Genomic DNA, 26,101 nt, shown 5'->3' with positions numbered 1-26,101 from the left:
CTGCATTAGCCTCCTTGTGCAGGGACCAGGGGGAAACTTAAAAACACTTTGTCCCACTCTCTTTCCAATATTCTCCCACTCTTAACCCTCCTTCTTTACCCTCCCCACCACTGCAGGGTCCACAGAATTACTGGAACATTTAATTCTGGGCTTCTTCAACAGTGAGACAATCCTCATGTCTGCGCTGATACACAAGAATCTGGATCAGTGCACCCTTCCTTGGGGAACTTGCACAGGGGGAGTCGGTACCTTCTCCAATTTTAGACTGTCACATATACTATCAATATAGGTGATTAAAGGCTTAACTCTTTCCTTTGGCTTATTGCATTCATCAGCTACACCACCAGACATACCTGATAGCTCAGCTCTCTGTCTCCCAGCTCAGCTGAGCTCCTGACAACAGGTAACAGTGGAAAAGCTAGAATTCAAACCCAGGCAGTCTGACTCGAAGTCTGTACTCCAGCCACGATGCTCGACTGCCTTCTTTGTGTTAAACCACTGTAGTCCCAGGATAGCAACTTGAACAGGACCACAGAAGTTGACTAAGATCTACGAGACAGGTGAACTCAAGAGTCTGAAATGGCCTGGATGTAGATGAGAGATAGGGAAGGATAAAGAATGACTTCTTGGTTTGCATCTTAGAACATTAAGGTGGATGGTGGTCCCCACTTACTGAGACAGGAAATTGGGATAGGGTGACAGGTGGCAGGGGACTAATGGGGAAATAAGATCCTCTTTGGACATATTTAAAGGTTGAGAGTCTTAATAACCAAGAGTCTTAATAATCCAAGTCAAGATCTTAAGTAGGCCACTGCATATAAAATTTTAGAATTTGAATTTGAAAGAGAATTTGAATGAGAATTTGAATGAAAAATGGTTTACTTCTGTTCTCTATTCCCAGATATCAGAAAAAAAAAAGAAATACTACGTGAGAACACTGTAGACACCACTTTAAGCACTCCTACCCACTCCTACAATCGCTTTTCAAAAAGAACCAGATTTTGCCACTCTTCTGAGGAACATGGAGAGCCTCCCTCAAATACGGTTGGTATATGAACAGTCTCCAAATGGAAACTACCAGAGCAGAACTCTTAAGGAAGGGCCAGAGCCCAGAACTAAGCAAGCTAATAATTCACTCATTAAAAATCTGAGAACTCAGTGACTGCCACATATTAGCCTTATTTTACTGTAAGCTTATCATTTTTAACCCTTTCAGTTATTTGTTCCATCAACAGGTTGCTCAATTTATTAGTCTTGAAATATAGAGGGCAATTTAATGATTCAGTGAGGTCAAATATTGGAAGCTGCCTTGAACACTCAGTTTCTATTAAAACCTTCTTCCCCATACATTAATACATTTCTGTAGCTGGTTTTCATACTTTATCATATGCTACACTGCACAATTTTAAAACCTATTTCAAATATGCCTTCCATCTGCCCAAATGAATTTTATTTTGTTTGAGGGTAGGGACTGGGTCACAGTCCCTAACAGTGCTGAACACATAGAGGGCGTTCAAGGAAACTGTTGAACTGATTTGAAGTTTTCCTACTAAATGTATATTCAACACCACATAGGACTCAACAAGGCTTGATTCACTCACAGAAGTATACAGTAATAGTCAGTACATTGTTTATGGTTTTCATGGTTTTGCAACATTAGATGCACAACATATTTCCAATCATGACATATTTCCGAGCACGAAGTATGCTTAAAATTGAACATTTTTATAAATAAAAGTTAATGACTATCCATGATCTATGACCTGACAATGTCTGTTCTTTTTCGTTTTGAGGTGGTAAAATACCCACCCTAAGCGTATTGTTGCACAGTGGGAAAGAAGAAATATAGTCCTATTAATCACTCTTAACTATCAGCTTATTAAGTTATAGTTTCCCAAAAGGCTTATCGTACATGACTGTTAATAGGCTGCAGGTGTTTTTCTAAAAGAGTCTTTTTATAATGCAGCTATGTCATAAAGAGACAGCATGAAATTAAAAAAAAAGAAAAACCCTCGTAGACTAAGAATCAGAAAATCTGGATTCTAAATTCCAGTCTGGTTAAGGAGCCCTGAAACCTTAAGCAAGACAGCACCTCACTGGTGTCGAATGTTCTAATCTATAAAATTAAAGAATTGATTGTAAATTAAATAAATAAATATGTACCAAATTGCATCAGAACAATAGGCAGGTAACCATAACCTATGACCTAAGAATTACACAAAGGATATTTTAACAGAAATCTGTCCATATTAAAATACCTTAAACCGCCCTGGCCAGTTTTGCTCAGCGGTTAGAGCATCGGCCTGCGGTCCAGAGAGACCCGGGTTCAGTTCCCACTAAGGGCACCGTACCTCAGTTGCAGTTTGTCCCGGGTCCTGGTTGGGTTGTGCGGGTGGCAGCCACTCGATGTGTCCCTTTCATGTCGATGTTTCTCTCTCTCTTCCCTCTCTCTCCCTCCCACTCTATCTGAACAAAAAAATGGAAAAATGTCCTCGGGTGAGGATTAAAAATGAATAAATAAATATAATAAAATACCTTAAACCAAAATGTAAAACTGGAATTTCCGTTACTATTGTTAACCTCTAATTTTTTTTTTTTTTTTTTTTTAATCCTCACCCGAGGATATTTTTCCATTTTTTGTACAGATAGAATGGGAGGGAGAGAGAGGAAGGGAGAGAGAGAGAGAAACATCGACGTGAAGGGACACATCGAGTGGCTGCCACCCGCACGACCAACCAGGGCCGGGGACAAACTGCAACCGAAGTACATGCCCTTAGCGGGAACCGAACCCGGGTCTCTCTGGACCACAGGCCGACGCTCTAACCGCTGAGCCAAACCGGCCAGGGCTGTTAACCTCTAATTTTGTTAACAACTGTTCAAGTGCACAAAAATAGAGAAGCATGTTTCACATGAAAAAAAAAAATTACTGCTTTATATTGTGTGCCGCAATTGTGGTGAAAATAACCAAAATTTTAGTATTAGCCAACTACCCACTCGTGGAGACAGCTGTTACACTGTCCAATGGACAAAAAGGTTGCTCTCCGAAAGCCTGTAAATCCATTTTCGGGAAACTACAAATGAAGGCCAGGGGTTTCCAGTGTAACCCATCAAAGCGCAAGCCACCTCGATGTCACTAAAGTCTGTACCATAACAACAATGCGTGAGCTCTGGGTTCTGAGAATGGCACTGTCATATAAAAAGAAACATGCGTTTTCTTCCCTGTTCTTGGGGAAAAGACAGAAAGTAAGCAATTATTAAATCTAATTTACCTTTGTCACATCCTCTTCCTCACTTTGAACCCTTTCCACTGTCCAAGGGCACACATACTAACTGTGCGGCTGGCACAGCGACCTGGTCCTGCCCACCAGAACCATTCTCTGCTCCAAGGGCCCTCCTTGAGCCCTTTTCCAACAGTAATTCCACAACCACGGAGCGACAGATGAACATTTCAAACAATAATCCAGAAAACATCACCACTCCTACACTATCACTAGTGTTAAGAGACTGTTATTTATAAAAGCAAAAATACTAGAAATCTAAGTGATAAAAATTTTAGAGACATGGTCAAGTATATTATGATGCATACATATAATAAACTATGCTACTATTTAAAAAAATATTTACAAATAAGCTGTAATGACATGGGAAATGTTTAAAAGAAAATGCTGAATAAATAAGGGACATACTAAATGCTATGTTCTGTATGAACTCAACTATGGAAATAATGCATTGAGAAAGACTAGAAGAAAAGAAAACGGTTGGGTAGTAGAATTATAACATTGTTTTTTTCTAGCTAGTACATGAATCCATGAGCACCAGATTTTCCCATATTAAATAAGTACTTTTGTTATTTGGGGAAATAAGAAAAAATTGAGGAGAAAGTGCAAATTCAAATAAATATCTAATTAGTAGAATTTTAGGAACACAAACAGTACTAATTATCAGGCAATGTGGAAACAGAGCTTTGTGAGCAAGGGAGCATTCTTTTTTTTTCACTTTGTTTGCAAGAGTTTAATTAGGGGACTGATTTTAAATTAACCACATTATAAAATTAGTTCTGTGATTATAAAAATATTGCTTATCACCACTGCTACTGCATATTATAGATTCAATAATACTTCAATAATACCTATTACTGATACTTGTTTCCCTTGATTAAAAATACTGGATGTTTATATATATATATATATATATATATATATATATGTTATATATACATATAATTATAATATATATCATAATATTATATAGAAAATAATACAGGCTTGTGATTTAGACAAACAGGGGGAAAAAAAGCTTATATAATGAAAAAAACTTTATCCCATTTTATAATGCTTTCCCAGATATAATAATAGTCTCTGGTCCAAAAATTTTTCTTGAATATAACCCTATGTATTTTGTATTTACACACTAATCATTCTTCTCGACACCTTATTTAACCTAACATACCTTAGAAATATCTACCCAGCAGTATGTATAGATCCATGTCATTCTTTATAAATTAATATTCTATTGCATGGATATAGCACAATTTATTACAAACCCCTTCCTGACAGATGTTTAGTTTCCAGTTTTTCTCTACAACAAACAAGGATTCGGTGACATTCTTGTACAAATATCTTCACATACATGAACAAGTATGCTGTACAATAAATTCTTAGAATTGTTGAGTCAGTGTGTATACACTTTTAAAATATGATATTACCAAACTGCCTTCCAAAGTATTTGTACCAATTAACACTCCAGGGGAGCATTTCTGATCAAAACAGATTTTGAAAAGCAAACTGCAATGCGGTTAGTGGCCAGAGAGGGGCCGCAGGGGAGTGAAGCAGGCTGGGCAAGGAAGCGGCAAGCTGACAGCCTCCTCAGTCACTGAGGGAAGCACCTTCTCCTCCCGCACAGCCTATAACAATGCCTTCTAGGAGCCTATGTTCAATGTTAGATGGTCTGATTTCTTAAAAGCCAAAACTCTAGACTTCTGCATGAATTCTCCAGATTTTTTTAAATGTTGACAACTCATTAGAATTTTAGAATGGGCATGACTAACAAAACACGTCTGAGTGAGAATGCTGGCATACAACCTTGGAAGCTCCCCGGTAAAATCCGAAACCAGCCCACTTACACAGAGAGCATGAAGACAGAAGAAAGAGCCGGTCCACTCCAGATTGGTAGGTGGCAGTTTTAATAAGCACATACTAGTTCTGAGGCTTGTCTTGGGTAGTTACAAGATGAGTAGATTTTTTTTTTAATGTAGTGATTTTGAGAGGAGGGAGAAACATCAATTCTTTGTTCCACCTATATATGCACTCGTTGGTTGCTTCTTGTATGTGCTCTGACTGGAGATCCAACCTGCAACCTTGGCATACAGGAATGATACTCTAACCAACTGAGCTACCTGGCCGAGGCAAGACCGGGAGATCTTTGCACCCACCTGCCAAATTCTAAAAGTTTATGTAGAGGCCTTAACTGGGCTCAGTCATATATACCTTACAGATGGTCTTAACCCGTTGATCTCTCAAGACTATCATGTCTTTGAAAATGACTCCAGTCTACGGCCATACCACCCTGAACGCGCCCGATCTCGTCTGATCTCAGAAGCTAAGCAGGGTCGGGCCTGGTTAGTACTTGGATGGGAGAAAATGACTCCAACTATGGGAATGGCGGGTAGAGTGACGGGAAGGGGTTGAGGAGCCTCTGATTAACCAGGTCCCATTCTAAGGTCACCTGGTGGTTGAGTCCTCTCGAATACTTCCTCCAACAGGGAATCACCTGTTGTACCGCGAACTTGTAACCTTCGCTTTAAAACTCATCCCCCCACTCCCCACCGCGTGGCAATGGGCTGTATTCGATACACTGTTTTAAACTGGGATTTCCTTAGATTACATTACATTTTGTTTCTTGATGAACTAGATGGATTTTATTAACTACATGGTCACTGTCCACTCAAACTATTTGAATAATTTAACTCATGCCCAGAGGTTTCCATTAATCAGTTCCCTACAATATGCTCCCTGGACTTATATTTTTATTACTTAAGAGTGCTGTTTCTGTTTTCTCCCTTATATGGAACTACCACATGTTTTAAGACTTAAGTCATTTTCCTATTACTGTAATCTTCTTTTACCCAGAGGGAAAGAAAATCTCTAATGATTTTTCTATGCTACCTTCCATTCAACATAATCATCTGGTTATATAAAAAATTGTGGAATTAAAAAGACTTGCTGCCACTAATTTAAATAGTATTTTTAATTCACATAAAATCTTTTTATATTAACTACATTCTTACTGTTTAAAAAATAAAGACAGTGTAAAAGAATAAACCCTGAAATTGCCAAATTTGTGTAAAAAATAATCATATTCATGGATAAAATACAATGAGATTTTTAATGTTTTATTACTTCTCATACAAAAATACTTGCAAAAGGGCCAATCCGACAAAGGCAATGAACTGCATAATTATAAACGGAAATTTAGAGACAGACTCATAGGTAGAAAGCAAGCTGACAGCTGTCAGGAGGGGTGTCGCTGGGTAGGGGGAGCGGAGGGATTGAGCAAAAAAAGAAAATGTCATGGACACAAGCAACAGTGTGTTGCCAGGGGGAGGGGTAGAGGATGGGATCGGGGGATAAATGGTGATGGACAGAGACTTGACTTGGAGTGATGAACACACAATACAGTGTACAGATGATGTGTTGTGGAACTGTGCACATGAAACTTGTATAACTTTTTATCAGTGTCACCCCAATAAATTCAATAAAAAAGAAAATAAACTTTGTAGCATAAAACAAAAATAACAGAAATTAATATTTGTAAACTTTAAAATTATAAGCAATGAGCCCTGGCCAGTTTGGTTCAGCAGTTAGAGCATCGGCCCGTGGTCCCGAGAGACCCGGGTTCGGTTCCCGCTAAGGGCATGTACCTCGGTTGCAGTTTGTCCCAGGCCCTGGTTGGTCGTGCGGGTGGCAGCCACTCGATGTGTCCCTTTCACGCCGATGTTTCTCTCTCTCTCTCTGTTCTTCTCTCTCCCTCCCACTCTACCTGAACAAAAAATGGAAAAATGTCCTCAGGTGAGGATAAAAAAAAAAAATTATAAGCAATGAAATATTAGTCAGTTACTTATTTGAAAAGACAGAAGTCATTGCCTCTTCTACAATTAAATTTTGAAAATCAAAATTTTAAATTAGCTTCACCCTGGCCGGTTTGGCTCCGTGGTTTGGAGCCTCTGCCCAAAGAGTCTCGGATTTGATTCTGGTCAAGGGCACATACCTCGGTTGCGATTCGGACCCTGGCCCTGGTCAGGGTTATGTGTCTCTCTCACATCAATGTTTCTCTCCTCTCCGTGTCTCTCTCTCTCTCTCTGCCCCTCATGCTCTATCTGAAGATAAACAGAAAAATATCCTAGGGTGAGGAGTAAAAAAAAAGAAAAATGATTAACTTCATTTATTATAAATAAAGCATAAGACTTAATTTTAGAGCTAATAGTTATTTTTAATGTTTTGGTTAATCCTCACCTGAGGATATTTTTCCATTGATTTTTAGACAGAGTGGGACGGAGGGATGGAAAGAGAAAGAAAAACATCGATGTGAGAGAGACATGCCAATTGGTTGCCTCACACACAACCCTGACAGGGCTGGGCACTGAACCTGCAACCCAGATACATGCCCTTGACTGGGAATTGAACCTGAGACCCTTTGGTCCACAGGCAGACGCTCTAACCAATGAGCCAAACTGGACAAAGCAATAGTAATTTTTAAAGTATTCCTAGTATGGCCCTGGCCGGTTTGGCTCAGCGGTTGGAGCGTCGGCCTGCGATACAGAGAGACCCAGGTTCGGTTCCCGCTAGGGGCACGTACCTCGGTTGTGGTTTGTCCCCGGCCCTGGTTGGTCGTGCGGGTGGCAGCCACTCGATGTGTCCCTTCACGTCGATGTTTCTCTCTCTCTCTTCCTCTCTCTCCCTCCCGCTCTATCTGAACAATAAATGGTGAGGATAAAAAAAATAAAGGATTCCTAGTATGTCCAGCCGGTGTGGCTCAGTGTCGACCCATGCACCAAGAGGTCGCCGGTTCAATTCCCGAGACAGGACACATGCCCAGGTTGTGGGCCCAGTCCCCAGTGTGGGGCATGCAGGAGGCGGCCAATTGATGTTCTCTCTCATCAACGTTTCTCTCTCTCCCTCTCCCTTCCTCTCTCTAAAATCATTAAAGGAAAATAAATAAATAAAGGATCCCTAGTTTACAATGTCATCTGTTGAGATGTTTTAATATTAAAAAACACACACAATAACAAAAGAGATCCCCCCCCAAAAAAACAAAAACACACATTAGAGAAGGTTTATAACTTAGCAAAGCTTTCAATGCATATGTCTCCATACATATATACACAATATATGCTTGTCATGACATATACATTGTATTTGTCAGTGACAAATATATGGACTGCTCACATGAGAAAATGTGCACAGATATGCCATTGGGTAGTCTGCTTTTAGTTTCCAGATGCAACGCCCTAAACATTCAACTCCTCCACTAACATTTCTAAATATGTGCATGTTCCTACTTCCCCTCAAAAGGTATGCTATAACTAACTACTCAAGTATCTGTTCAAAATAAAAACTGATTAGATCACTCTAAAATTTGAAAGCTAATGCTCTGTATTAGGCAGATTTCACTGGAACTCAATATTTTAATCATAAAAAAACAAACTTAAAAGAAAATTACATATTTAAATTGTAATCTGCACATCAGATTACTGCTTTAAATGTGTCATCAAAATCCACAGATAAAAAAAAAAAAAAAAATGTTAATATAGTTTAGTTTTACCTAGAATATAAATTAAGGCATAAGAAAAACTTTAAGACCACAATATAAATTGACCACTAAAAAATGCAAATAATTCATACAATATAGTATAAGCTTTAATATATAAATTAGATATCTTTCATCAGCTGTTAGTCACATCAGTCTAAACTTTACATTATATAGTAAAATATTACAAAGCTAAAAAACATCATTGCAATATAGATTCAATATGGGAAAATACATATTTGTGGCTTTATACAATCTCAATTAATCCATTCTATACAATAGTTTTCCAAAATATAAACGGCACTTTACATGCAATAGAACATACCAGGTTGGATGTCCCAATATATTTTAATATACAGAAAAGTAAAGAGAAAACACCCTTTTAACAAGACAGTGACACAGCAGAGGTGGAATGTAGAAAACAATCTTGGATAAGATTCAAGAAATAACAATAAGGACAGTTTCTATTCCTTTCAATTAGCTTTCTTTAAATGAAGACTACTGTGATTTTATATTTTCTAAGATCTGAGAAAACAAAAGGGAAAAGGGGTGGGGGAGAAAACCTGATCCTTGAATTTTAAACATCAGTCCTGCCTATGGGACGTGTTTGGGATGCTCTTCTGTTGACAGTTTCCAAAATTACTTCTGCCACTCTGAACTGTGCGCACCAGTCGTCAGATGAACTTTCCGAACTTCATTATGCCATTGTGTAACCATAGCTGCCACAATGTAGTGCCACAAGAAGTCTGTCCTTGAGTATTTCTTTACTTGGGTATTCAGGTAACTTGAGCATGTTGATGCTTTAAAAGAAAAATATACCACCATTAAAAAGGAAATCTGAAATTTCTGACTGTTTTGTCTAGCAGTGAAAACTACAAAAATTAACATAAAACCACCTTCTTAAATTTGCATTCAAATTGGAAAACCCTAGAGTAGTATTTAAAAAGTAAAAACAAAAACAAAAAAGACCCTGCTGCATTGCCATTTTCTTTAGCCTGCAAATGTAGTGGAAGAAAATAAGTTCCTTCCAGCCAAAAATAAATAAGCAAGAGCAATTTAGTTTGAAATGATGGTGTAACTTAATGATACTATGACAATTTAACTTTAGTGACAGTTGAACTATATTCAATTAAATTATAGGTGGTTTCCTCAAACATATTCCCTACCAAAAAAGGGGGAAGCAAAGAACTATGTAGCTATTTATCAGATCACTGTTGAGGTTTTCTTCTCCTTGTTGCAATACAGTAGTTAGACTTTTGATCATTCAAATTTAATCAAAACTTCAAAATGCATTTAAATAAAAAACTTAACATACCATGTGCTTGAAGTTGGCAGAAGATTCGGAGTATATGGCACAGCAGCGATGGTAAAGTTTTGCAACCCACTTCCACCCATGATATTAGCAAATCCACCATGTGGGACCCTGGAACTAATAGTTCATATCTTAGTAAATTGTAATCATGAAAAAAAAATCTTTTTTATAGACATATTTCAAACTCTAAGTTAGAGTAAGAATATATTCAATTCTAGGTCACTGACAAAACATTTTTGAATTTCCAACACTCCAACTTAATACTAAAAGTCACCGAATGGCCCAGTTAGCCAGCTTCCATGGAGATACCCCTTCACATTTCTAGAAACTATACTACGCTTTCAACTGGCCACAGTACATAGCTCTACTATTGCATTTAGCATAACACACATACAGTTATTTTCTTTCAAGTGTGTCCCTACTGAACTGGGACTGACTTGAGGGCCCAAGCATGTTATATTTGTATCTGTATCCCTGGGGTTAGCAAAATGACTGGCATCTAGTAGACATTCATTAAATATTTGCTGAATAAGTGTTTGCTTGATTGATTAAAGCAACAGAGGCTCTCACATGTAATCCAAATATTTCCTATCTAAAAAATATCTGGGGTCAAAAAAATTTTTTGTTTTTCACAGTAGAAAAACCAGAAAATTATTTACATTTCTCTTTGCAGAGATTCATAATATCAGATTTTTTTAAAATGTCACCTAACATATTGAAACCACAGGAAGGCTAACACAATACATAAACACCACCAGAAAAGTTAATCTTGGGTACATGGCTACAGAGGGTGTAATTACAACTTCTAAAAGTCTATTGTTTGCATTTGAAAGAAAATTAGTATTTCAAATTAGCCCTTGTATATATCATGATTAAACAAACTGATTCTGGAATAAATTTTGTTGTTTTTAAAATGAGATGCTGTAGTGCTTTTTGGATAAATTAAAATAATGATAAACATTTAACGTATAGCTATCAATGCATACACAAAGGCAGCAGACTGTCTAATATTAAAAATGTTTTCAAACACTATTCATAGTACAAAGCATAATCCAGTTCATTTTAAAAGCTGTTGAAAGGTGAATAACCAAAACAGTCTTGAAAAAGAACAAGATCAGAGGGCTCACAGTTCCTGATTTCAAAACTTCACCTACAAGGCTACAATAATCAAAACAGTGTGGCACTGGTATAAAGAAAGACAATACAAACCAATGGAATAGAATAGAGAACCCCAAAATAAACCCTCAAAGGTATGACCAAATGATTTTCAATGTGTGCTAAGAACATTCACTGAGGAAAAGTCAGTCTTTTCAACAAACTGAGCTGGGAATACTGAATATCCACCTCAGAAAAAATGAAGTTGGACCCTTCTCTAATATCATTCACAGAAAATTAACTCAAAATGAATCAAAGACCTGAACTTCAGAGACAGAACCACAAAATTCTTATAAGAATATACAGGGGGAAAGCTTCATGATGCTGGATTTGCCATTGATTTTTTGGATATAACACCACAAGCATAGGCAACAAAAGACAAATAAGATAAACTGGACTTCATCAAAATGAAAAACTTATATGCCAAGAATAGCAGGAAAAGAATGAAAAGGTAATACAAAATAGATGAAAGTATTTTCAAATCATAAGTCATAAGGAATTGATATCCAAAAAATATATAGCACTCTAACTCAAAAACGACAACAACAAAAAAACTAAAAATAAGGAAAGGACTTGAATAGACATTTCTCCAAAGAAGATACACAAATGGCCTATAAGCAAATGAAAAGATGCTCAATCAAATCATGTATCATTAGGAAAATGCAAATCAAAACCAAAATGAGATTACCACTTCATACACATTAGGATGACTATTAATTAAAAAAAAAAAAAAAAAAACACATCAACCTTCACCTCAAAAAGAAAGACAGAGGTAGAGAGAAAAGAACAGGTATTAGAAAGGACCTGCAGAAATTGGAACCCTTATGCATTGTTGGTGGGAATGCAAAATGGTTCAGCCACTGTGGAAAACAGCCTGGCAGTTTCTCAAAAAATTAAACATAGAATTACAGTGTATATCAAAAAATACTGAGAGCAGAGAATCAAAGAGGTATTTGAACATTCATATTCATAGCAGCAGCACTCACAATAGCCGAATAGTATAAGCAACCCAAGTGACCATCCATGGGTGAAAAGATAAGCAAAATGTGGTATATACACACAATGAAATATTATTTGTCCTTAAAAAGGAAGGAAATTCTGACTTCTGCTACAATACAGATAAACATTGAGGACATTACAGTAAGTGAAATAGCCAGTACCAGAAAGACAACTAATGTACGGTTCCACTTATAGAAGGTACCTGGAACAGTCAAATTCAGAGAGACAGATAGGAGAAGGGTGGATGTCGGGGGCCGAGGGAGGGGGAATGAACAGCTAACGTTTAATGGGTACAGTTTCAACTAACTGAAGAAGATAAAAAAAGTTTGGGAGTTGGATGGTGGTGATGGTTGCACAATGTAAATGTACTTTAATGCCACAGAACTCTACACTTAAAAATGGTAAATGTTATATATGTTTTAGCACACACACTATAAAAGCTGTTGAAAATGCACCAAATTTTCTACTTGAAATCATGAATATGTATATATTCACAGGGAAAAAATTAGCAATCCACTATATGTGAATCTCTTAAAACAGCAGGTTTTTTTTCTAGCTAGGAAGTAGTTGGTTGCTATTAAATATTTTCTTGATAAAATGCCTGAGCTTGCCTTAGAGGGCTAAGTGAATATTAAAAGTATGCCTGAATCTCACTAATAAAATGCTAATGCATGAGCAATTCCTACTTAGGGCAAAAGAATATCTAAGAAGACCTGAATATGTCTGTCAACTGAAATAAAATTCCATATTAGTTAATCTATGCTTATTAACCTTTGCCTAAAAAATTAACAAAGGCAACTAGAAATAAAAAGGGATAAAAACAAAACAAAAATAAGTTGTTCTCAATTTCCTGTGGAGGCAGAATTTATAAACAAGTATAGCATTTAATCAGGACAAGATGGAAAAATGAGCATTGACAATGATTCCTACACAAATTAGAATTCTGTATTTCAGTATCAGGACAATCTAATGTTTTCATATAACTAAATTCTGAAAATTAAGCTTTAAAAAACATAAAGATTTCCAATTTTAGTATCTGAAGTGAAATTATTCGGTAAACTGATGTTCACAAACAATCCCTGAACCCTTCCTCCTCTTCTTCTAAACTACAAACAATATGACTGGGCTCCAGACTTGAATGATCAGTGGATCTTGTACTAAGATCATGGCTCATCAAACTTAAGCATAAATGAGAAAACTAAAAAATCTGGCTGAATATTAGGACACCTGGGTAATACAACATAAAATTACAGTTAATAAAAATGATATACAGTTGTCCCTTGGTATCCACAGGGAATTGGTTCCAGGAACCCCTGGATAATACCAAAATCCACTAATGCTAAAGTCCCTTATTTAAATTGATATATTATTTGCATATAACCTACATGCTTCCTCCCATATACCTTAAATCATCTCTAGATTACTCATAATACCTAATACTATGTAAATGCTACATAATCTTCTGCCATCTGATAATAGGTGAGGAAACTTTTTTTTTATTTGTTTCTTTAAAGCATCAAAATATTAGCACTGTTTAGGGAATAATGAGAAGAAAAAAGTCTGTACATCTTCAGTACAGATACAATCAGCAGCCATCCTGGGCCTAATTTCAGAGTACACATCAGCAACAACGTAACTTTTCTCTAAGAATTTTCAGTCCTAGGATGGTTGAATCTGCAGCTACAGAAAGTTGACTGTATTTCCATTTCATACGCAGAGAAATCAAGTCTGACTTCCATTATTCTTAAGAGGTAATGAAACAAAAGAGTAAGACAATTAAAGACCGTCTTCTTTTTTGTTTCAGATGTTTCTCCTTCCCCCCCCCCACCCTCCTTCCCATCCCTCCACCCCATCCCCAGCTTTGTTGTCTATGTCCATTGGTTATGCATACATGCATATAAGTTCTGTGGTTTATCTCTTCCCTCCCCCTCACCCCTTCTTCTGAGGATTGTCAGTCTGTACCCTACTTCTATAACTATGGGTATATTTTGTTCATCAGTTTGTTTAGTTCATTATATTCCAGATATAAGTGAGATCATGTGATATTTGTCTTTCTCTGCTTGGCTTGTTTCGCTTAGGAAAATACTTTCCAGGTCCCTCCATGTCGCCTCAAAGGATAAGAGATCTTTCTTTCTTACAGCTACATAATACTACCACTGCTTTTTTATCCACTCGTCTATTGATGGACACTTGGGCTGTTTCCAGATCTTAGCAATTATAAATAGTACTGCTATGAACATGGGGGTACATATATTCTTTCTGATTGGTGTTTCATACTTCTTAGGGTATATTCCTAGAAGTGGGATCACTGGGTAAAATGGCAGTTCAATTTTTAATTTCTTGAGGTACACCATAGTGTTTTCCATAGCGGCTGCACCAGTCTGCATTCCCACCAGCAGTGTACTACAGTCCCCTTTTCTCCACACCCTCACCAGCACTTGTTGTTTGATGATTTGTTGATGGCGGCCATTCTGACAGGTGTGAGGTGATACCTCATTGTTGTTTTAATTTGCATCTCTCTGATGATTAGTGATGTTGAGCATTTCTTCATATGTCTCTTGGCCATTTGTATGTCCTGTTTGGAGAGGTGCCTCTTTAGGTCCTCCATCGATTTTTTAATTGGATTCTTTGTCTTCCTTTTGTAGAGTTCTGTGAATACTCTATATATTTTGGAAATTAACCCCTTATCTGATGTATCATTGGCAATTATGCTCTCCCATATAGTGGGTTCCCTTTCCATTTTGATGGTTGTTTATTTTGCTGTGCAGAAGCTTTTTAGTTTGATGCAGTCCTATGTGTTCACTTTTTTCTTTGTTTCTCTTGCCTTAGGTGTAGGATCAGTGAAAATTCTACTGTGTATGATGTAAAGACAGTCTTATACACCAAGAAAATACTGTCACTATCATAAAAATATTTAAAATCAACTTTGTAAACTGATTCTATAATTGAACACATTTACCTTTTAAATAAGATCGCACTAAATTATACTATGGACGTGGAGAAAGACATTTCAGTATCTAACTATAAACCAATGGATAACCAGAATTTTCCAAAAAGTGCTAAAGAAAAAAAAAAAACATACTTAGGTTTAGAATGGTAAATGGTATACCCATACTAACAACTGGGGGGTCTAATGTAAAAGGAAAGTGAGGTTTAAAAGAACTTAAGATTTATTGTTTAATTCAAAACAAGGACTCTACATAGATGAAGTAGAAAGGTGGATTCTTCAACATGAAGGTAAAGCTTAGTCCTGTGTTGTTTTCCCTCAGATTCCTTGGCTCCTACCCTCTACCCACATCCTTCATCTGAGTTTAAATGGATTTGCATGCTCTACTCCATGACCAGTTAAATAATAATCAGTGCAGTTCTTTTCAGCATTGCTAATAATGATTATACATACTATTAACATGCCAAGGCACTGGGTATTACTACTCCAAGTGATTTTTAATCATAGGAGAGCAAAAGTTTTACAGACATTTTTAGTACCAAAGAACTCGAGTAATTTTTTCTGCATTTTAAAGATTCAAACTGACCAAATCACATGGTGAGAGTGGGGGCAATATACTAATGCCCCCATAAAACCCATTAAATGATGTTTAGATACAAACCATTTAGAAAAATAATAAAAGAGCACTACCTTACACAATAAATCAAAATAAGTCCAGTCAGTTTAAAATTGAAATGTATAAACAGACCCTGCAAAAAGTTACAGGAAAAAAAAAATATATATATATATATATAGAGAGAGAGAGAGAGAGAGAAAGAGAGAGAGAGAGAGAGAGAGAGAGAGATACACAAAATCTTGGCCCGACAGGTGTGGCTCAGTGGTTGAGCGTTGACCCATGAGAGAGAGAGAGAGAGAGAGAGAGAGAGAGAGATACACAAAATCTTGGCCCGACAGGTGTGGCTCAGTGGTTGAGCGTTGACCCATGCACCAAGAGGTAGCCAGTTTGATTCCCGGTCAGGGCACAGGCCCAAGTTATGGGCCAAATCCCCAGTGAGGGGCATGTAGGAGTCGTCCAATCGATGTTCTCTCTCATCGATTCTTCTATCTCTATCTCTCTCTCCCTCTCCCTTCCTCTCTCTCTAAAAAAAATCAATAAAGAAAATAAATAGCCCTGGCCGGTTTGGCTCAGCGGTTGGAGCGTCGGCCTGCGGTACAGAGAGACCCGGGTTCGGTTACCGCTAAGGGCATGTACCTCGGTTGCAGTTTGTCCCCAGCCCTGGTTGGTCGTGCAGGTGGCAGCCACTCGATGTGTCCCTTCACGTCGATGTTTCTCTCTCTCTCTCTCTCTCCCTCCTGCTCTATCTGAACAAAAATTGGAAAAATGTCCTCGGGTGAGGATAAAAAAATAAAGTAAAAAAATTTAAAAAAAGAAAATAAATAAATAAAATAAAATCTTGAATATAGGAAAGGATTTATAAAACCCATAAAGAAAAGTACTGATAATTATCTTGCAATGTAATTTAAAATTTCTATTTTATAAATTACACTTATAATTTAAATTACATTAAAGTCTCTACTTAATAAAGTTACAATGCAAGTGATAAATTGAGAAAAGTTCTTATATATATCCCTACTATATAAAGAACATTTTAAACTGAATTTTTGAAAATGACATAATACATAGAAAATAAAGACAGGCATTTCATACCACTCAAGAAAATCATATAAATAAGAACTTCTGTGAAAATAAAAATGATTACATTTTATATTGATAGAATAAAAGGAACAGGCCCTCTCAATCCCTGCTGATGTGAATACTGATATCTTTCTGAAGGATAAATAAACAGTATGTATCCAGGTTGTAAAAATGTATATACTTTTCTATCCAAAAATTTCTCTTCTAAGAATTTATCCTATATAAATAATGTAGGATATTGGCTTGCCAAGTATATAGCACAGAAATTCCTTATTTCTTCAGCATTATTCATAAATGAAAAGATTTAGCAGTAAAGATAGTCCATAAGTTGAAGAGCAAACAGCTATGTAAAAAATTAGATCTATAAACAAAATAATTCTTTTTTATTCCTCACCTGAGGATATTTTTCCATTTATCATCATATAGAGTGGGAGGGAGGAAGAGAGAGAGAGAGAAACATCGATGTGATAGAGCCACATTAACTGGCTACCTCCCACACGACCCGACCAGGGCCGGGGACAAACTGCAACCAAGGTACGTGCCCTTGACTGGAATCGAACCCATGACTCACTGGTCCACGGGCTGACACTAACCACTGGGCCGAACTGGACAGGGCTAAATGGAATAATTTTTAATGATATATTGTAAAACTCAAAGTTATAAAACAGGGACAATGTTTTTAAAAAAGCAAACATTTAAATATGTGGGAAGCATTCACTAAGAAACCAAGATGTTAGTGATTATCTTCAGTAACTGAGATTAAGAGTGATTTTCTTTTTTTAATTTAAATTGTGTAACAAAAATTTAATTTTATTAAGTATTTTTATTAAGTTACTTAAATCTCTGGGTATTTCTTGGCATGAAGGAGCCAAAAAAAACCCCACCTCACCCCCAGAAAAACCAAAAACTTAATGTTTTCTTTCGTAACTTTAGCGTACAATCTGAATATTAATGTTTTATTTAGTCTTTAAAATAAAATGTGTGGTGGGACTAAGAAAATAAAGCAAAATGTCAATAGTGTTATCTCTGTATAGTGGAATCACATGATTGGATTTTCATTTTGTTCTAGCTATATTCTCCATTTTCCAAACTTTCCATAATGGTTATATACTACTTTTAAAATAATACAATGGTGAACTTTATATCTATTTTATATAGACTCACACTCACAAATTATGTTTTTGAAAAAGCCCTGACTGGGTGGCTCAGTTGGTTGGAGCACTGTCCCATACACCAAAAGGTTTCAGGTTCAATCCCAGGTCACATAAATAAATAAATAAGCAGAAAAAATAGAAATAAATCGAATTATTTATAGTAGTTATTGCTGACAGAGGGTGGTTTTTCTGATTCTTCTAATTTTTTGTGTCCCAACTTTCCTAGGAGAATTACGTATATTAATAATAGAACAACTGAATAACATTTTCATAAATAAAAGGACACAGATGAAATTCTAAATTAGAAAGAATAAAATTAAACCTCATTTTACATCTTTCATAAATATAACTTAAAAGAAGTTTTCTAATCTATGATATTTCACTAGTTGCAAAAATAGACTTTCAAAGAAGTATGGTATCAAAAATTATTTTTTAGGACATGAATCCTGAGAATTTAAAATCAAGTTTGACAAGAATTGGAGAAAAATTGATGTGTATGGGTATTATATGTGTTGTGTGTATGTGTGTGTGTGTGTGTGTGTGTGTGTTGTCCAGGTTGGAACGGTTTTTTTAAACAATAAATAAACATTTATTATTTTTTTAAACAATAAATAAATATTTGAGCTCTACTCTATATATTTTATTTTAAATGCCTAACTAAATCTTTGTTTAATGTTTTAAAAAGTGAAAAGGGAGGTAAGAAACTGAGAATTCAGAGTAATAATTCATTTTGGTTGTTTATCTCTAAGCCATTAGAAATGGAATACATTAAGTTCTTTTCACATTATCATAAAAATACTTCTTACCTGCCAGTAACAAACTGCAGGAGAAGAACTCTCTCCTCTGGAGTAATATCTTCCACAACTTCCCAGAACCACTAACAACAATAATAACAAAAAATTTAGCTCATATTTCAGAGCAATTGTAGACTTAATACCAAAGAAATATGCAGCATTCATAAAGCATATTTTATTCTAAGAAACTCATTTATCAAAAATGATTTCATACAAAGCTTTCATATGCAATTCCCATGAGAAGAATTTAGAGAAAAACTTTACTTTGTTAATTAATGTAGGTTTTCATCCAGTAGTGCTGAAAAGCTTACAAAATTAAATGGCAAAACTTAACTTCGTTTTAAGCTCCAGAGAAATTTTACCTGAATAACTGGATCTTGTCTCTCATAGCCACTTGTGTATTCTGTATTTTTTATCCAATCACTCACATCAATTTCTGGCATGCCAGAGAGCAGTAGCTCCTTTGAGGAAGAAGAAAAATATTTCATATTCTTCTTTGGAAGAAAAAAAAAAAGAACAACCTATTCCATTTAAAGAGTAAATCTGCCTTAATTAGAAACCAATTCTATGTAAAACTGATTTATTTCTGTGACACTGTCTGCATGTCATCAATAACAAGTACTACATGGGAGAGAACCCTTGATACTGATAATCTCAAATACTGTGACATGTGGAGATGTCTCAATTAATTGTGGAGATGACACAATTAAAACATAAGAAGATACTTTATAGTTATAGATAAACATTTATGCAGCAACAGTTTATATGTACGATAATTTTATGAACATTATGTTTATTTTTACTTTATGAATTTGTTAAATTCTATACAGACCATACTCTCAATATGAAAGCGACAACAAATACCTGAATATATCCTGGGTTAAGGAAAGAAAAAAATCATCAAGAAACCCTAATCATTATGAAAAAGAAAGGTAATAAAATATAAATAATTGTATTAAAAAAGACAGACTGGGGCTTTTAAAGAACTATTCTGGAATAATTCGGATCTTTAATGTCAACTTTTCCCAAGGTGAGGGAAGAAATGCAATTTCCCCAATGACTTTTGGTAACCTCCTTTTTCCCAGGAAGAGCATCAAATAAACAAAATAGCAATCAAATAACTAAAAAATAAAATTAAAAATGGCAAAAGTATTTACCATTATATTTTTCAAGAGAAAAGAAAACATGAAAAGAACTTCTCTGAATCAGTCCATTTCTCACAGCTGGACGTGTTTACACAGTCAGGTGAGGCAATAACTAGCCTACACTTAACTACAACGCTGACAAGCCAGAAGAGCAGGATTTGTTATTACAGAGACATCCATGTAATGTGGCTCAAAATCACGTTTTCTACAGCAACTACTCGTAATATATACCAGACTAGTACAGAGTGCACTCTGAAGGTTAATACAAGGCGATGTCTGAGAACTCTTGGGTGTTTGAGATCTGTTCAAGGAGTCTGCAAGGTTCTCTCTTTTCCAACTTATCTAAGGCTAAAGTTCCCCCAAATATTTCAACCAAACAACACAACACAACAGATAATGTGCAGAAGCAGATATGAGTACCCAGTTGTCTTCTATTAAGCCAGACATTAAAAAAATTTGTAAAAATGTGAAATAATACCACTCTTCCCATTATTTGTTTCATTCTGGAAAATGCAGTTTTCATTTTTTAAATGCTATTTATTTTAATAGGTAATTAATTATTTTTATACGAATTAATAAAATATTTTACACTTCTGTTTTAATCTCAAATACAGTAAACATCAAGTAATATAACTCACATAAACAAAAAGCCTTTTGTTATAAGGGGGTCCTAAGACCAAAAAGTCTGAGAACTGCTAGTGTTTATGTTGTCCTTGAGATGGTACTATAAAATACTTCTGCTAGATAAACGTGGTCTGTTAGTGTCCATTCACCACCCACAAATACTTTCTCCGCCTTTCTTAGCACTGTTCTGTGCCCTAGGAGGCTGATTCTGGCAAACCAGCTCTCTTGTCCATTGGCTTCAGGTTGGGTTTCATCACAGAGAAGAGGCAAAAGTCTGGAGGTGACAGTATTTCCTGCTCCCTTCCTGCTTAGCACATCTTTCCAGCAGCCTATCTCCTCGTCACCGGGCTGCTTACAGTAAGTCCTCCACCTGTCTCTTCAGTTCTAGGGGTGATAAAGGCTTTCCATTGTTACTAGCTCTAGATGTCTCACCAAATCTGTTTAATCTTTTTTTTAATCCTCATTCACGGACATTTTTCCATTTTTTGCTCAGACAGAATGGGAAGAAGAGAGTTAGAGAGAGAAACATCGACGTGAAAGGGACACCATCGAGTGGCTGCCACCTGCACAACCCAACCAGGGCTGGGGACAAACTGCAACCGAGGTACGTGCCCTTAGCAGGAACCGAACCCGGGTCTCTCTGGACCGCAGGCCGACACTCTAACTGCTGCACCAAACCGGTAGGGCCAAATTTGTTTATTCTTAACACTGCCTGCACCTCTGCAACAGTCCCTTTGTCAAAGTTCCTTTATTTGAACCAGCTGGGGAAATTCTGTTTTGTGGCAGGACACTGATACAGACCTGTCAAAAGGGAGTGAGAATGAATTTCACACGTTTCTTACAATCTGAGTTTAATCTTCTTCCCTTCTAAGCTCAAGTAAGCTTTTACTAATACTAAGTATGCTCTCACTGTTAATAATTATGAATAAAAATGACTGAGGCTTTATTCTCTTAAGATTTTGAACTATTTCATGAATATCATATGTTACAACTTTTATCAAGAGGATGAAAGATCTTTATTATCCTACTTCACACTGCTCTTCTCAAGTAATCTTCCCATAATTCAGTGAATCAGCTCAACTTAGTTTTATAGCCAGAATCTAAAACACACTAGGAATCTCACCTAACTTCTAATATAAGAACAATTAAAAACTTATCAGTAGCAGACCTGAATGAATAAATGTAGACATAAATCACATAAAATTAAAAATCCCATTAGATCACAGTGAAAGGCAGGCAAATTGACGAAGTGTAACAAAACATTCATTAGAGATTGGGGGCCAGCAAAGAGCGTGGACTCCACAGAGGTTTGAAATGGAAAATTATAAGATTATATATACGATGAAATAGGAAGCTGAAGAAGAAAACCCAAATACAACAAGAAAAACCTTCTTATTTAATTCTCCTCGTTGGAAGTACAAGAAGTATGTATCAGTATCCTTTTACCACAGATGGCCAAATAGAAAATTCAGAAATAATGGAATGTTGCTTTTGGGAAGACTGGCCCTCAGCATCTCCCACGTACAGTACTTTAGAAAAAACATCCACTTTCATTTATCACCACTGCACTCCATTTCACATTAAGGAATTGCTAATCCAGTTATTAAGCTTAAGAGAAGTACAATCACAAACGTTGTAAAATATCTCTAAACTTGAATATTAATCCATGTCTTCTATATTACTCCATGCATCATAGCACCCCAAAATTATTTCTGAATTACATCAGCTGGAGTCTGGTACAGTTGTGCACAACAAAGGAACTGATGTTCTTCCTTACCAACTCAAATTCATCAAACAGTTGGATGAGGGAAGGTGGGATGAACATATGAAAGCCCTGTAGAAAAGCATTGATCTGAGGCTGAATGGCTCTTGTCATTCGAAGTTCAGTAACAAGCTGGACATACTCCTCCTATTTAAAAGAAAAAGTTTTTGTGATTACTTTTTTTTTTTAATTCCACATACTTAAGACAATGTTGATATAATCACTTCTCATTGAAGAGGTAAAGGTTTAGAATTAATTTGGCACCAATATTCAAGCATCTCAGCAAACGAGCTCGCTACCATTCACTAAACTGTTCTCTTACACCCTGTAACAGCAAGTGCCATTAAAATCTACTTCCAGCCCTGGCCGGTGTGGCTCAGTGGATGGGGCAGAGGCCCAAGCACTGAAGGGTCTGGGTTCAATTCCCAGTCAAGGGCACACACCTGGATTGCAGGTTCAATCCCTGGCCCCAGCTGGGGTGGTGCAAGACAACCTATTGATGTCTCTCTCACACATTGATGTTTCTCTCTTTCTCTCTCTCTCCCCCTCCCTCCCTTCCTTTCCTTACACTCTCTCAAAAAACCAATGGAAAAAATGTCCTTGAGTGAGGATTAACAACAAAAATCTGCTTCCAGAAAATATTCTCTCTGACCCTGTCTCACCACCTCACTTGAAGCGCCCTGGTCCAAGTCACCTCCTCTCACCTGGATCACTGCGGTATCTGGTGTCTCTGCTTCCATTGCCTCTGCATTGCTTCTTCGCTACACCAGAGTGATCTTTTAAATATATATTTCATATCACATAACTCTGCTGCTCAAAACCCTACAATGACTTCTCCTAACACTTAGAATAAAATCCAAATTCCGTTCCTAGCCCTCTGCCTTGCTTTCCCGCCGCACTGCCTCCACTGCCCCCTCGCTCACTCGCAGTACTCCCATCACAAGCTCCTTCAGGCCTCGGGCTCTGAACTTCCTGGTCTCTGACTGAAATGTCCCATCAGGATGTAATCTCTCTGCGGGCAGGGGCTCTATCTGGTTTACCAGCACATATCCTCAGCTCCTAAAAACAGTGGTGGCCACTTTGTAAGTGTTCAAAAAATATGTGCATAATTCAACAAATTCATTTAATATATACTTAGAACCTGATAAAATGCTCAAGTGTAGCTGATTTGATTCCAAGTTAAGGTAAGCTATTTCATATATTTTATTTTAAAATACATCATCGTCGTCATAGAAAATAGTGTCATTTAAAATTTAGTGGGTAATAAAAAATGCATTTTGGCTCAGACCAGAATGAATTATCAACTAGATAGACAGATAGGTCTATCTATATATACTCTATCAATTATTATCATTTATAATTTTAAATTACATGTAAGTGAAACTTTGTGAGTCAAAAGCAATATGCTGTATGTAATTCTCACCCCCCAGGAACGACTGAACACAAAGGGGAGAAAGCCGGTTTTAGCACCTCCCTTTATTTATTTATTTATTGGCACTAATCTGATGCTTTGTTCCCCAGGCCCCCAAGCCAGCAAGTTGCATATGACTACTGGCTATGAATTCTCCATTTATCTTAGAGCTCCGCAGTGTCATAGTAAGTTCCTCACAGCTCCCCGCAAACCCCGCACGGCTCCATGTACAATCTGGCACAGGGGAAGCTGCCACCCCTGCCATTTAATCTTTTCTTACCCCCAAATCCCACCCCCTACCACCCAGAGGTTTTTCTCCACTATAAAGGAATTAATCAGTTACTACAAATTACACACAGTTACTAGAGGAAGGCAGAAATGCGTGCCAAACAATAATAACAGAAACATAAACCTAAATTTCAGGGTCCAATCAAGAATAATATATAATAACACAATTCTAAGTGATAACCAGCAGTGATTTCAACATCAGCACATGACTATCTCGATATTTATGTATGCTCTAACTAAAACCGCTGACTGAACACTACAATTTTTCTCATTCATTCATTCATTCATTCATTATATGTTTAAGGTGCCAATGAGATCCTATCTTTTTAACAAGAGTAGTTTTTACAATCTTAAGGTACTATTCAACAGCCGTTGCTCAAGACCTTAATGAATTATGAATCATGAAATTAAAAAAATTTGTGAATTGCTCAAGTACACTTAGCCTATTTTAATTTGCCATTGTACTCCATATTTATCAGAATGGTACACATTGTCATTTTTATCAATTAATTCCTATTATTTCCTTATACATTTGATGTTTAAAAATTAGCTTTCACAAGTATACTAATCTTTGTTCACATGTTCCCTTCTATTCCATCTAATAATTGTTTTCAACATTTATTTCTGTAAATCTGGTTCATAGTTACTAAATATCAACTTGTTAAAATAAGCTCCTTCAGCCCTGGCCGGTTTGGCTCAGCAGTTAGAGCGTCAGCCTGTGGTCCAGAGAGACGGGGTTCAGTTCCCACTAAGGGCACGGACCTCGGTTGCAGTTTGTCCTCGGCCCTGGTTGGGGTTGTGTGGGAGGGGCCACATGATGTGTCCCTTTCGTGTCAATGCTTCTCTCTCTCTCTCTCCCCCTCCCTCCCTCCTTCCCTCCCACTCTATCTGAACAAAAAATGGAAAAACGTCCTCGGGTGAGGACAAAAAAAAAAAATCCTCAAGTGAAGATTAAAAATAAATAAAATAAGCTCCTTCAGATACCAGTCTCCAAAGTAAGTTAACTTAAAAGTGAACAGGAAAAAAAAAGCCCTGGCCAGGTGGCTCAGTTGGCTGAAGTGTCATCCCATACACCAAAGGGTTGCAGGTTCAATCCCTGGTCAGGTATGTGTGAAATGTTTCTCTCTCACATTGATATTTCTCTCTCCCTTCCTCTCGCTCTAAAAAAATTTGTAAAAACATGTCCTCTTTGCCTGGCCAGTGTGGCTCAGTGGATTGAGCATTGTCCCATGAGGTCACCTGTTCAATTCCCAGTCAGGGCACATGCCCAGGTTGTGGGCTTGATACAAAGTGGGGGCATGGGGCACGTAGGAAGCAGCTGATAGATGTTTCTCTTTCATTAATGTTTCTATCTCTCTCTCCCTCTTCCTTCCTCTCTCTCTACAATAAAAACACACTAAAAAACAAACAAACAAACAAACAAACAACCCATGCCCTTGGTTGAGGATTAAAAAAATAATAATAAAATGTGAATGGATCTTGGTCTAAACTATTTCTCAGTAAAATAATTAAATCCTAGCCATCACAAATCTTTCTGAGTATAGTAAAATAAGTTTCTCAGGCGGTTGAAAGATAATTATGTTTAACAGTTAAAATATACAGGAAATGGGAAAAAATCTAAATCCAGCAGCTTCTAAAATGTTGCTCTACCTCCTTCAACAGCACATCCTCAAAGAGTGTAACATACATTGACATTTTCTTGGTGATACAATTATTACTATGAACATCCACTATTATTATGCACTAACAATGTGACTGTTCATACTGTGCCATAGAAACACACTGGCTGCATTCCCACTACCTGTGAGGGCAGCCAAGTGACACACCTCCACCCTTGATCCCCTGCATAACTACATCAAACAACTTGTATGCCTTAAAGAAAACAGTGGACACGTAGCTGGTAATCAGTCTACAAAACACTGGCATGAGGGTTACACAATTAAACATTAAGTACATACCAAACCTAAAACCTCACATTTCTTTAAGATATTAAAAGGAGATGATATCCA

The 26,101-nt window shown here is 36.8% G+C and overlaps 1 protein-coding gene and 1 pseudogene across 14 annotated transcripts in view; one reads left to right on the top strand and one right to left on the bottom strand.

The window, feature by feature from the left end:
* Positions 1-3,137, top strand: part of LOC118620723 — a 28,097-nt pseudogene extending 24,960 nt beyond the window's left edge.
* A 5,914-nt stretch (positions 3,138-9,051) lies between these two features.
* HACE1 (HECT domain and ankyrin repeat containing E3 ubiquitin protein ligase 1) overlaps positions 9,052-26,101 on the bottom strand; it is a 109,550-nt gene continuing 92,500 nt past the window's right edge. For 11 of the 14 annotated variants that reach the window (XM_036247987.1, XM_036247986.1, XM_036247991.1 and 8 more), the window contains 5 exons: positions 22,409-22,540; positions 19,225-19,323; positions 18,875-18,945; positions 10,121-10,234; positions 9,052-9,605 (listed from right to left, as the gene is read on the bottom strand). In XM_036247987.1, the coding sequence (XP_036103880.1) occupies positions 9,503-9,605; positions 10,121-10,234; positions 18,875-18,945; positions 19,225-19,323; positions 22,409-22,540 (519 nt within the window). In that variant the 3' untranslated portion in view covers positions 9,052-9,502. Of the gene's footprint in view, positions 9,606-10,120; positions 10,235-15,266; positions 15,331-18,874; positions 18,946-19,224; positions 19,324-22,408; positions 22,541-26,101 lie in introns of those variants that run through there. The other 3 variants (XM_036247998.1, XM_036247993.1, XM_036247994.1) reach the window with 3 other exon arrangements.

This window comes from Molossus molossus, unplaced genomic scaffold, assembly GCF_014108415.1.
Source record: "Molossus molossus isolate mMolMol1 unplaced genomic scaffold, mMolMol1.p scaffold_m16_p_8, whole genome shotgun sequence".
In the NCBI taxonomy this organism is placed as follows: domain Eukaryota; kingdom Metazoa; phylum Chordata; class Mammalia; order Chiroptera; family Molossidae; genus Molossus; species Molossus molossus.
The sequence above is the reverse complement of the archived record's forward strand: the minus strand, read 5'-3'. Positions and strand labels throughout refer to the sequence as shown.